This window comes from Oryza glaberrima, chromosome 12 (genome assembly GCF_000147395.1).
Source record: "Oryza glaberrima chromosome 12, OglaRS2, whole genome shotgun sequence".
NCBI classification, from domain to species: Eukaryota; Viridiplantae; Streptophyta; class Magnoliopsida; order Poales; family Poaceae; genus Oryza; species Oryza glaberrima.
Genome location: NC_068337.1, coordinates 10199746 through 10213096, shown reverse-complemented (window position 1 = coordinate 10213096; position 13351 = coordinate 10199746). Strand labels below are relative to the sequence as shown.

General features: G+C 44.0%; 1 protein-coding gene across 1 annotated transcript; it reads left to right on the top strand.

Annotated features, from left to right (window-relative positions):
- The first annotated feature begins 7112 nt into the window (after positions 1-7112).
- On the top strand, positions 7113-8442 carry LOC127756882 (uncharacterized). Its single transcript, XM_052282265.1, has 2 exons — positions 7113-8019; positions 8128-8442. Exon 1 carries the CDS (start codon positions 7293-7295, stop codon positions 7896-7898), a length of 606 nt encoding a protein of 201 aa, XP_052138225.1. The 5' UTR covers positions 7113-7292; the 3' UTR covers positions 7899-8019; positions 8128-8442.
- Positions 8443-13351: the final 4909 nt, after the last annotated feature.

Sequence of the window (13351 nt, the reverse complement as noted above, 5' to 3'; positions counted from 1 at the left end):
TTCGGTTAGCTGTGCTAGGCTTGATTCTTTTGCCCCTCTCTCAATGGTGTGATAATGAATAGTAATTTTAAACCTTGGAATGTCTTGTGCTGGAACATCAGAGGAATGAATGCTAAAAATAAGCTTCTGTCTTTAAGACAGAAAATTGAAGAGAGTGATTGCCAGGTCTTGTGTCTTCAAGAAACGAAAAAGGAGAACTTTGATCTTTCTGACATCAAGAAATTTGCCCCCAAGCGCTTTGACTCTTTTGCTTTTGCCCCCTCCATGGGTGCATCAGGGGGAATTTTAATTGTCTGGCCTTCAAGAGTCTTCAGTGGGACACCCCAAGAAGTTAACCCTTTCTCTGTGACAGTGGAATTAACTTCTAGATTTACCTCCCAAGTCTGGTCCTTGACTTGTGTGTATGGGCCATGTAATGGGCCTTAAAGATCAGATTTTGTGACCTGGTTGAAAAATATCCAGATTGATGCTCATCAAAACTGGCTTTTCCTAGGGGACTTTAATTTCTACAGATCTATTTACAGAAATAAAGTGGGAGCTGATATGAATGACATTTTTATTTTCAATGAGATTATTAGCACCCTAGGATTGCTTGAAATCCCCTTAAAAGGGAGAAGGTTCACTTGGAGCAATATGCAACAAAATCCTTTGCTGGAAAGGCTTGATTGGGCTTTCACCTCTGCTTCATGGACTTTAACCTTCCCCAATACAACAGTTCTCCCTTTGACCAGGAATATCTCTGACCATGTTCCATGTGTGGTAAAGATTGATACAAAAATCCCCAAGTCTCCAATTTTCAGATTTGAAAACTTTTGGGTTGAAGCTGAGGGTTTCTTTGATGTGGTTCAGCAAGATTGGATGCTAGATCCTGGTTTTGATGATCCTGCAAAATGTATCTCCTTCAAGTTGAAAATTTTGGGGAAAAAGCTTAAGCTCTGGAGTAAGAATCTGTCCAGAATCATGCTTCTCTTGAATAACTGCAATAAAGTGATCGATTTTCATGATCTTCTGGAAGAAGACAGAAGCCTCTCTTTATTTGAGTGGAATTTCAGGGAGGCAGTTAAGCATCATATCTTAAAACTTCTGGAATACAGGAAAATATATTGGAAAAAACATTGTACTAATAGATGGATGATGCTGGGAGAAGAAAACACCAATTTGTTTCAATCTGTTGCCACAGAAAGGTACAGAATGAACACAATTTCTCAAGTTTTGAATCAAAGTGGTCAGATAGTTAACCTGCATGATCAAAAGGCAAACTTATTCTATCAAAGTTTCAAGAATAGGATGGGTATCTCTTGCTCCCCAACAATAGATTTCAATTTGAACGAGCTTTTTGTTCCTAGAATAGATTTGGAGTGCTTGATTGACATGTTCTACACACAAGAAATTGATAATCTCATCTCTATAATCCCAGTTGACAAGGCCCCTGGCCCAGATGGTTTCAATGGTTATTTCATGGAAAAATGCTGGCATATCATTGCACAAGATTTCTACAAACTTGCAGCTCATTTTCATGCTGAGTCTACAGATTTACAGATCCTGAATTATTCTTTTATCACTCTTGTGCCAAAAAAACCCTCTCCGGAAACAGTTAATGATTTCAGACCAATTTCTCTAATGGGATCAAGTCTTAAGTTTCTTACAAAATTGATGACTGACAGATTGCAAGGTGTGATTCTCAAAGTGGTTAGTGAAAACCAATATGGATTCATCAAATGAAGAACCATCAAGGATTGTTTAGCATGGGCTTTTGAGTACATTCATCAATGTTAGCAGTCAAAAAGAGAAATAATCATCCTCAAGCTAGACTTTGAAAAAGCTTTTGATACAATTGAACACACAGCCATCTTATCTGTAATGCAAAGCATGGGGTTCCCACAAAAATGGCTCAATTGGGTGCAAATGGTATTCTCCTCAGCAAGCTCTGCAGTTCTGTTGAATGGGGTTCCTAGTACTTCTTTTAACTGCAAGAGAGGAGTTAGACAGGGAGACCCTTTGTCTCCACTTCATTTTGTTCTAGGGGCTGAACTCTTGCAAAGAATAGTAAACAGGGCTTTCAATCTTGGGTTAATTTCAAAGCCAATTAATGAAAATGATGGAAGTGGGTTCCCAATCATGTTAAAGAATAGTAAATAGGGCTTTCAATCCAATATGCTGATGACACTTTGATCATGTTAAAAGCTTCACAAAAGGAAATCTTCTGCTTCAAGGACCTTCTTGACATGTTTGCTCAGTCGACCGGCCTAAAAGTTAGTTATGCAAAATCAAGTCTTTATCCACTCAATCTTTCTGAAGAAAAGACAAATCTAATTGCAAGACTTCCAGGATGTTCTGTTGGAAAACTGCCTTTCACATATCTGGTGCTTCCCCTAGGAACTACAAGGCCAAGAGTGATCGATTTTGCCTCCCTGGGTGGATAGGGTGGAAAGAAGGCTGACAGCTAGTTCAATGTTCTTACCTCAAGGAGATAGACTGACTTTAATAATTTCTGTCCTATCATCAATACCCACATACTACATGTGCTCCTACAATTACCTGTCACTGTGTTCAAGGCCATTGATACTGCAAGAAGGAATTGTCTTTGGAGAGGAAACGGCCCTGAATCCACCAGAAAACCTTTGGCCTCATGGGAAAGAGTTTTTAACCCAAAAGAAAAGGGGGGGTTAGGTATGGTTAACCTAAAAGTCTAAAATGCAGCCTTGCTTATGAAACATCTTGTTAAAATTTACTCTGCAGCTGACATTCCCTGGGTTAATCTTGTGGCTAATTCCTACCTGGCAGCTAAAGTCCCTCATGTAATAAACAAAGGATCCTTTTGGTTAAAGGACATTATTGCTTTGGTTGATGTTTTTAGAGGAACTGCCAAATGCAACATAAGGACAGGCACTACAGTACTATTTTGGACAGATCTGTGGAATGATCAATTCAAATGTCAGCAATATCAGCATCTTTATGCTTCATCTCTACACAAAGACGATTCAGTACAAGCTATGTGTGCCAGACCATTGGAAGATTCTTTCATGTTACAACTCTCTTATCAAGCCTATTGTGAGTATCTCAACCTTCAAGATGAACTGACACATCTTCACCTGGAACAAGGAAGGGGAGATTCATGGTGTTTCATCTGGAATAACAGCTGTTTTACCCCCAAAAGATTCTATAAACTCAATTTTGCTACAATTCAAGCATCCAGACCTCTGATTTGGATTTGGAAGACCAAGTGTGTCATGAAAATAAAAGTCTTTGCTTGGCTATTCTTCTAGGACAGATTGAATACAAGAGATATGTTGGATAGGAGGCACTGTGCCAAACAAGATGATGATCTATCATGTGTACTGTGCAACACTAACCAAAGGGAAACCAGAGATCATCTCTTCTTTAACTGTCCATTTAGCACAGCTTGTTGGCAATTTCTGGGAATTTCATGGAATGCTAATCTAGAATTTTACTAAAGAATAGCTTTTTTAAGATGGCAGTTCAATTAGCCTGGTTTTCTGGAAATCTTCTTCATGGCTGCCTGGCACATCTGGAAACAACGAAATGGGCTCATCTTTAGAAATTTGCAGCCAACCTTCCATTCTTGGAAGTCTCTCTTTACAAATGAGATTCTTCTGCATCTCTGCATAATGAAGAATCCCCTGAAGCGATCTGTTGTTAATTGGTTACAATCTTTATAGGGTTTTTTACATTTTCTCTTGTTTCTTCCTGTAAATATTACCTGTAATTATTCCTTCAATAAATGAAAATCACACTGTTGGGCAAAGACCTAGCAGTACTTTCAGTCAAAAAAAAACAACTGACTGACACGAACAACAAAGCTACAAAGCTCTGTGTTATGCAAAGAAGTAATATTGGGCATGTTAGTTTATGAATTTGTTCATAAATTTTGATCATACAAACTTTGCTACTTTCAACATTTATATTTCTGTTATTTCAGCAGAAGAGAGGATAAGAAATGTGAGTAAGACCATAACTTGCTTTGCATTAAGATTATGATTCCATACCTGGATACATGTTTAGATGACAAATTTCTTGTGCACTCCAGCCATTGGAGAGTTCAACTACTTGCATGGCAGGGTCTGGATGTCCATCTTCATGAGCACCAAAACATTGGTTGTCAGGAAGCTCTTCATCTTCATATTGGAAGGCATCTTCTCCTTGCACAGCAGGATCCAAGTTAAGGTCAGGGATCCCATCACCTTCATGTTGCAGCACTTCTTGCACACCAGGATCAAGGTTGAGATCAGGAATCTCATATTCCTCTTCTTCCATGGATTAGTTGAGGGTCTCTCTTGGTGTAATAGGTTGCTAATATGAGTATAATTGAGAGCTTTGGTTTTTATACCTGTGAGTGAGAGCAAGGGAGTGAAAATGGTGGGCTGGTTCTGAGCATCAAGTTTAAATTTTGAACAACTGTTGTCTGTATTTGTGGCGCTAATGTGTAGTGTGTGTGAATTTTGGGCAGCAAAGAGGTGAGTGGGATTTGATTGACTCTTGTCAACATGTGCATTAATGTCATTGTAAACTGCGGAATGTTTACTCTTTCTTTGTGCCAATCATTTGCTGGCAAGCTTGTTGTCATACCCAGAAATTTAGCCCAAATTTCCAGACTATTTTGTGTATTAAATCTCTGTCCAGGACCAGCCAGGGTACACAAAACGACAAGTAAATATACATATCCAAACGTAAATAAAGCGTAAAATACTTACAGAAGAGGCACTTAGTCCTCACACTGAGATAGAATGACAGCAGCGGAAAAGGCGATCCTAGCGGGGCTTCAGCTCCACTCCACAGGCAAAACTCAACTGGGGTCTGAGCCTTGGTCCTCTAACTTCGTCTTCAGCTCAGAAGCACTACACTTCTGAAAAGGGGGAACCATAGCAAGACTAAGTACAACCACCGTACTCAGCAAGCCACACCAATGATGTAGACGTGCAAGGGGATACAAGGACGGCTTGTGGCTATTTGCATAAAGGCAGTTGTAAAGCATTTTATTGAGCAAAACAGTAAAACAATAGAGTAATTAAGGTAATATTAAATCTCCACTGAACAACGCTACACCATGTTGAACAGGCCCAACCATTCCCACCTGAACTAATCAGTGCATTGAATCGATTTACTAGGGGTGAGACTAATCATGGTGAATCTGGCCGATCTCCCATAACCGCGGGCATGGCTATTCGAATAGTTTTACTCTGGCCAGAGGTGCACAACTGTACCCACAAGACACAATCCACCGGCATGTCACCGTGTCATCATGTGCCTATGATGAACAGGTCACCACGTCGAGTGATTGTGACAAGACCCTTCATATAACCCCCTCTGACCAATCGCACCACACCTCAGGTTTCGCCCCCGCCCCCAGCAGGCAACGGGCAGCCCCCCCTCGTGCCACAGTGAATCCGGAAGCCGATCAACCGAACACCCCAGCCGACCCAACTCCATCACGCCCACCCTAGCCTGGGAACGTCAGCCAGAGGAAAGCTATACTTCAAGTCAGGCAGTTACCTATTCCCCCTTGTGGCAAGCACTGTGTCTTCCAGGGTTTCAAGCGAACCGGTCCTTAATTGCCATGGGTGCGACTAGCAAAACCATGCACCCACAACCCACCATTCAGTCGCATTTTAGTTGGATAATTACGACCATGAAATATGGCCAGATGTCTCGAGCACGCAGCTCCTCAAGATATTGAAAGGCCTAATACTGCAATTATCCCATCAAATGAGCTAGTGGTAATTAAGCATGGCTAAGCATATAGTTCTAGCTAGGTCACATAAGTAACATGAGCTAGTCGATTTATTACCCAAGGTTGACAAAGGATAGATATCAAGTAAACATGGCAAAAGCGAGTAGATAGGTAAACCCTGATCCCATGTAATTAGTAAGGCATGCAATTTTTATTTGCAAACGATAAAACATTTATAAATTAGGATGAAAATGCTCAAGGAGATGTGTGACTTGCCTTGCTTCTTCACTTTGATCTTCTGAACTATTTTCCTCGCAACCGCGATCTTTCAAAACGACGGAAACTACTCGCTGGCACGCAAAACGAGGAAAAAACTCTAATAAAAACCAAGTAAACAGTACATAAAAAGTAAACAAACATGTAGAGCTCAATTTTAGATGAATTTTGCAAGTTGAATGGTTTAATTTGGAGTTTGTATGAATTAGATATGGATTTTAGAAGTTTCGAGCCATTTAAATGAATTTCTAGAATTATTATTGATTTATTGCGCAATTATTATATATTTTTCTTAAAGGAAAACAAAGGTTATTGTCTCAGCAGTGGGGCGGGCGTGGACCGAGTCCACCAAAGGTGGGCCCCACACATCAGCCAAAAGGGGAGGGGGCGGCGCACCATGGACCAAGACCACGGGGTGGTCCACAGGCTACCAACACGAGCGGCATGGCAAGGGCGCGGGTTGGCTCGCCGACCAACTCGAGGCGGCGGCGCGTGGCCGAACAGCGACCGCCGGCGACGACACCGGCACCGAGCGGCGGCACTGGAAACGGGGAAGGAGGGGAATAAATGGAGAGGAGGAGGAGGGAGGGTGGCTCACCGAGAGGCGCGGCGACGGAGGGAGTCAGCCAGCGGAGCTCGGGGCAGAGGGAGGCGGCGGCGCTCCAGTGACTAACTGCGACGGCGGAGGGACGGCCAAGGGGCAGTGGGACGCGGTGGAGATGATGGTGGTGGAGGCGCTACGTGGCAACGGCTATGGCGGCAGTGGCGTGCTACCGGAGTCGTCAAAGCGGTGGTAGAGCTCGGGTTCGCAGTGAAATGGTGGTTGCGGCGAGGATACGGGGAAATGGAGTAAAGGCCGGTGTGCGGCGAGGGGTGGCGGAGCTAGTGGTGGCGGTGGCGCAAAGCGGCAGCGATTGGAGCGGCGGTGGCGGCCAGGACTAGCATACGATTGAAATTTTAATGTTATGATTAATGAGATTATTCCATGTATGCCACATACTAACGACTGGTATTACTCTCTTTGGTTCATATTATAATTCGATTTAATTATTTTTCCAGTTAAATTGTTTTATGTTTAATTAAGCTTTTAATAAATATAGTAGTATTTTAAAAAAACGAATAAGTTATTAAAATATATTCAAAGCAATTATAATATGGAGTAAAAGGAGTACTAATTTAGAAAAAAACGAAGGACAGAAAAGAAAGGAAAGAAAAGGAAAAGTAAAAGCAAACGACGATTCAGACAGACAGGCTCCCTTCCATGCCTCCCCATTGCTCCTACTCTCCCTTGAGGCCTTGACCCACCCCCACGAAAAGCAAGGGAAGCATGCCCAGCAAAATCGAACCCACAAAACCTCAGGAATTACCATCGCCTAGCAAGGAATCAACAATCCGTGGTCAATCCATGGCAGATCAGGATGTGGCCGAGCCATGGGGCTTGTCGGCATGGCCCCCCTTGACCTCCCTCCTCCTCCGAGCCATGAGGAAGCGGCGCACCTGGGCGGCCCTCTTCCTCGCCGTGTACGCCTCTCTGCTCTGCTCGTCGTGGCGCCTGGTGGAGGCCGTGCGCGCCTGGTACTACTCCGCGGCCGGCGGGGCTGGCGCCGTCGCGGCGTGGCCGGCGGCTCTCTACGCGTCCGTGATGTACGGTGCCGTCTTCGGGCTCCTGTCGATGGGAGCCGCGTTAGCCGTGGCGGCGCCGGCCATGCTCATCACATGGATCACCGTGTTGGTGCTACTCGCGTTCGCCGGAAAGCCGCGGAGGTCGCTGGTCGCAGAGGGGCGGCGCGCCACGGCCGATATCGCGCGGCTCGCGCTCCGCGTCTTGCTGCGCGAGGGCAACGCAGTCGCTGCGCTCTGCGCCGCCGCCAGCTTCGCGGCCCTCCTCCTCGGCCGCCGCGACGACGACCCGGCGGAGGGGAGCGGCAGCTGATGTGACGCTTCCTGCAAAATTGTTCAATTCCATGTTTTTTTCTTTCAGTTAATATCCGTTTTGGGGTTTCAGTGTTTCACCAACCACCCCTCCCTCACCATCCTTTTTTTTTTCTGTAGAGGTAAATTATGGAGAAAAAACAGATTAATTAACAGTACTACATAATTGCTAAATTGCAATCACAGTGTTGATGCCGTCTTTTCTTTGCTTTGCTTTGCTTTCCGGGTAGGTATGGCATCTGTTGCAAGACTTCACCCTTCCGACAGCTAGAAGAAAGCCGTGCAGACGGCAGAGCAGAGGATCCAAACGGGAGATCTCGGCCTGGAAGGTACTAGGCGTAGAAGAAACACCGGTTGAGTCCGTTAGGACATCCCTGATGGAAGCCACGTGTAGTAGACTAGTAGTAGACTCATGTAAGCCAATATAATCTAGGATTAAGGGCCCTTTGAATCAAACAAATTATGGAGGGAATGTCATAAGATTGAAATCCTACCGGAAATTTTCTTATGTAGCTCTTTGATTAAAAGGATTAATGTTTTCTAAATCCTACAAAATTCCTATGGAATGGCTTGTTGCATATAGGTTTTGGAGAGGTCCAACCTCTTGGTAAAAATCCTTTGAGTTTATCTCTCTCATCCGATTCCTATGTTTTTTCTGTGGTCTAATCAAACGATCATTCCTGTGTTTTTTCTGTGTTTTGCAATCCTCTGTTTTACACTAGCATTCCTGTCAGAATCCTATATTTTTCCTATTCCTCCGTTTTTTTATTCCTACGATTCAAAGGGGTCCTAATTAGATTCATACCATTATAAATTTGCTCGTTATAAAATATACCATTATAATTTATAAAATTGGAACCACAATTTAGTAAGTATCGAAGATGTGCCACTACTTACCCCTTTCAATACAATTTCTGAACAAATTACCGTCGTCTTCTTCCTCCATCCTCCTCCTGTTCCTTCCCCGTTCTTTCCCTCCTCTCAGCTTCGAGTTCCGATGGAACAAGAGGCAGGAATGGCCGTCGTTGGCTTCATTGTACAACGTGCAGCATGCATCATCACTCCCACCACTCTAGTGATATGCCCTAGAGGCAATCATACAGATAATTGTATCACATACTATGTTTACATATTTATCCAACTTTGTTCTTTGAAATAGATAACTCATTATTGGTTAATGAATATGTGATTCTTTCATTAGACTCTTTATGTTGTTTGTTACTATTTCTTAAGGATCCATGATCAAATATCATATGTGGAACAAATATGTTTAAATGATCAGCACAAGTATTAATTGATGATCATGTCTCATGGATCATAGTACAGAGATACCAAATTAATAATGTGAACACATGTTGGGGAACATGTTGTTGGATAGACCCAACATGATACACTGCAAGAGCCATCTGTGTTGTGTCATCAGTGATCTCATTTAGTGTTGGTGTTGAATCCTTAGACCTGAGATTATCATGGTTCCCAACATGTGTAGTAGCTTACTTAGGGACTGCTAAACGCTACTCCGTAATTGGGAAATTATAAAAGTAGTTTTTGGGTATCCTGTGAAACATGTAGTGGGATATAAATAATCAAGATGGGATTGGCCCCTCCTATGGAGAGATATCTTTGGGCCCCTCGATGTTATAGATTATGGAAGTGCATGGCCATGCCAAAAGTGATTGAGGAGTCAATCAAAAGTTATATAATCTATCACAGGTTCGAGTGAATGATTGAGCTATTAGAGGATGGCACATATCTTTTCTTGAGCTTAATCGATATCGTGAGGCAAAGGGGTTCATACAAGTATACGCTAGAGGTTCAGCCGATATGATCTTTATGTATGCTCGGTGGGTCAATACGTTCTGCTAGGGGCCGCTGTTGACACGTGGACCGAAAAGGAGTTTTCGGGTTACAGCCGAGTGTACATGAACCTACAGGGTCGCATGCTTAATGGGCCGGAATAAGGGGATTGGATAGAGATCCAATATGAGCTTAATTCAGATAGGGATCCGAATAGGAGTCCTACGGGCCTTGGAGGCCCGAGTGATGGATTCTATATATTCGTGAGAGGTGTGACCAGCGGAGGGATCGCATCACGTGAGAAACCCTAGCCGTCACTCCCCTCTCCGAGCAAAACCCTAGCCGCACGCGAGTGCTAGCACATCTGCACGTGGCGTTCCGTCCTTGTACGTGTGGATACCAGTAGAGGTGCCGCTGATTTGCGGTGCTGATCGGAGTGGGAGTACGACGAGAAGAATACACGAGGAGGAGAAGGTCGAGCCGGTGCGATCGACTACTTCCTCTACATCGACGCGCGCTACTTCGCGAGAATTCCTTCAACTTCTTAGCGCCTTCTTCCGCTACGCAGCGCGTCGAGTGATAACGATCTATGATCTAATACTTGCATGGTTCCTGGTTTACGCGGTAGAAAAGTTTTGATTTATGTTATCGTAGCCTACGCGTATCCCAACAACCATCTCCTCCAGGTCAATGGGCTCTAGAAAACTCCATAGGTGTCCTTCCTGGGAGCTGTACAAACTACAAAGCACAGATATACACATACTGACATAACTAAAGCAGTCTAATTGGGGGAAGAAGAGAACTATGTGAGGATGGGGCCGGGCCCCAGCAACTCACTTCTGGAGAATTCCGCCCGAACAACAGCAGGAAGACGATCTTGTGGGCGCTGCCGACATCATCGTCTCCGGGAGCAGCACCATCTAGGTCGTTGCTGCACATTACGGTGGCGGAGTCTCTGAGACATAGGTCATCACCTAGCCATCCTGCGAAGTTGCTGACCTCTGCTTAGTCTTGCCTTGTGGTGGCATGGTCCGGCGGTGGCGACGTTGTAGGACAGCCTCAAAACGAGGGCAACCAACGGATCTTGTTCTATCGGAGCTTGGAGCTGAGAGAAGAGAGAAAGGGAATGAAGAGGATGAACAAGAAGACAAGGGTAATTTGGTCAGGAAGAAGTAAAAATTGTATTGAAATGGTAAGCAATGGCATATCTTTATGGTAAATTGTAATGGTATGGTTCCAATTTCATGAATTATAATGGTATATTTCAAAACAAGCAAATTTATAATGGCATGAATCAAATTAACCCTATAATCTACGATAATACATGAGACACTACACTCCCATTAAATGATATTCTTAAAAGGAATAAGTTCACGTGACATCCCTCAATTGTACGCCCAGTCTGTCTAAGGTCCCCTAACCGCAATACCAGAAATGTGTACCCCTCAACTATATAAAACCATCCAAAAAAGGTCCCGAGGTAGTATGGATGCCCGGTTTCGCTAACATGTGATGAGGATATCAACACCATCGATACATCCACGTCCCCACAAGTACAACTTTATGGTCCTATTACCCGTGCTCGTGCACGTCAACTCAACAATTAGGTGAGTTCTTTCTTGAGTTCATTTTCCTCTTCTTTATACCCCGGAGACGCGTGCACTCTTGTTTTACTCAGGAACGATGGAGAGGATCCAAAGGGGAGAGGATTTCCGCGGGTTGGATTCAGACTACAGGACAGCACCAACATCGGACGGTCGCCACAATTTCATGCGATTTCGGCGTGCAAGTACTTCATGGAAAGCTTATCAAGTCTACTTTCAAATGGATCCAGCCACATGTCCATATCTGTTCTGGAGCGGCCGCAATCGTCGTTTTAGTCCCAACTGCTTTCTGTCAATGGTGCTGCGTCACCTCCTTTGGCCCAATGGGTTGTGTATCAAGTTGGGCCCATTAGGGGTGCGTCCTAGGGTTGGAGCACGACCCTGTGGTTGTTCTTCCCCTCTTCTTATACCTCTAGTCGCTGCCAAGAACACTTGGGTTTTGATGATAGAGTTAGCTACTTGCTACCGGCTCGCAGCGCGCATGTTGGCTAAACCGCCTATCTGCTTGTAATCAGAACCCCACCATATTGTGTTTTTGATTGTGAAAACTTTCATCATCATCTAGCAATTCAGTGCTTGTTCTACTTGTTCTTGCTTGTTCTTTGATTGCTTGCAAGATGAGTGCCCTCGTGGCCGGGTTGACGCGCACCACAAGTTCACGGTGACCATTGGAGACAGTGTATCGGTTGCTAAGGCGTAGAATCTTTGGACGGTTGTAGTCGGGCCGTGAACGTCGTCTTCATCCAATCGAGTTATCCCCACCTCTCATCGAAAGATCGGGCCACAAACCCTAGTGGGTTCGCATCAGGTGGTATCAGAGCGTGGTTCATCGGTGAGAGATTTTACCCTTCCCTTCGTTATTAAATTTTTTTTCCTATAGTCCAGAAAAGGCCAACAAAAAAAAATAGTAGATTAGTTTCCCGTGATCCTAGAGACCATTGTACCTTTTTGCTAGTACTGCTTAGTTAAGGCTTGTTGAGTTTTCGATTGCATCGGTTGTGTTAATTTGCTGGTCTTAGTGTTAGGCGATTAGAGTTTCGAGTTCTTGCCACCGCACATCGCCACCCTCATCAATTTTGTCGTCATCACCACCGTCACCGCCATCGCAGTCACCCACCAAATCACTTTTTATTTGTGTTTGGTCTGTTGCCGATAGCGTTTGTGAGTTGCCTTGTATCCTGCCACCACTAGAAAGGAAATAGAACCCTGATTCGAGTGACCTTCCTTAAAACAGTCATATCTTTTTCATACGGACTCGAAATTAGGCTTATAATTTATCCATGGACATCTACAGAAAAAGTTACATCCAATTCTTCCCATCTTCGCCGGGTTCGGCAAATTTAAAATCACCAAATTCCGCTTGCAAAATTCTGTTTTCGTGGCGAGAAGCTTTGGGACCTATTCGGATAGAACTTTGAAAAATTCTACAAGCTTCATACTTTGTCCGTTTGAGATAAGATTTTCTGTGGTTGGTTCCAGTGTGCTCCTAGTTGTGCAAAAAATATCAAAAAAATAAAAAAAGTCGTGTCTCTCTCCTCAGCACTAGAGAGAGAAAGCAAAAAAAAAAGCAGAAGAGAGGAAGCCGACTTGTGAGCACACCCCACCATTCCCCCTTGGTCACCACCTTCCACCGTTCGAGTAACCACCATTCCCCCTTTATCGTTGCTATTTGGGTTTGTGTTTTGTGGCATCCTTTGTGGTTAGGCTTACGTCTCTACTTCGACTAGCCTAGGACCAGCACTGTACACTATACCCTTGAGCGATTATTCAACTTGCTTTGACTAACGTGGTTTCTAGTTTTCTCTTGAGCATTACTTTCAGCCCACCGACAGCTCCACCACAAACCCGACTATAGCTTGACAGGTCTTGTTGCTACAGCACCAATACACCTCGTTCCACGGTTGCTAACTTGTGTGTTACCGTCCCCTCCTATGGGCAAGGTAAGAACTGTTAAGAGCTTGTGAGATAGGCTGCGAGTGAGCATTTTGCAAAAGCTACATCCCAATAGTTGTAGGGCTTATATTACATCCTCTATTGTTTTGTTGTCCTTCTT

What these genes read in the sequence shown, in the direction of transcription:
- LOC127756882 (XM_052282265.1), top strand. Translation starts at nt 7,293, where the DNA reads ATGCCCAGCAAAATCGAACCCACAAAACCTCAGGAATTACCATCGCCT.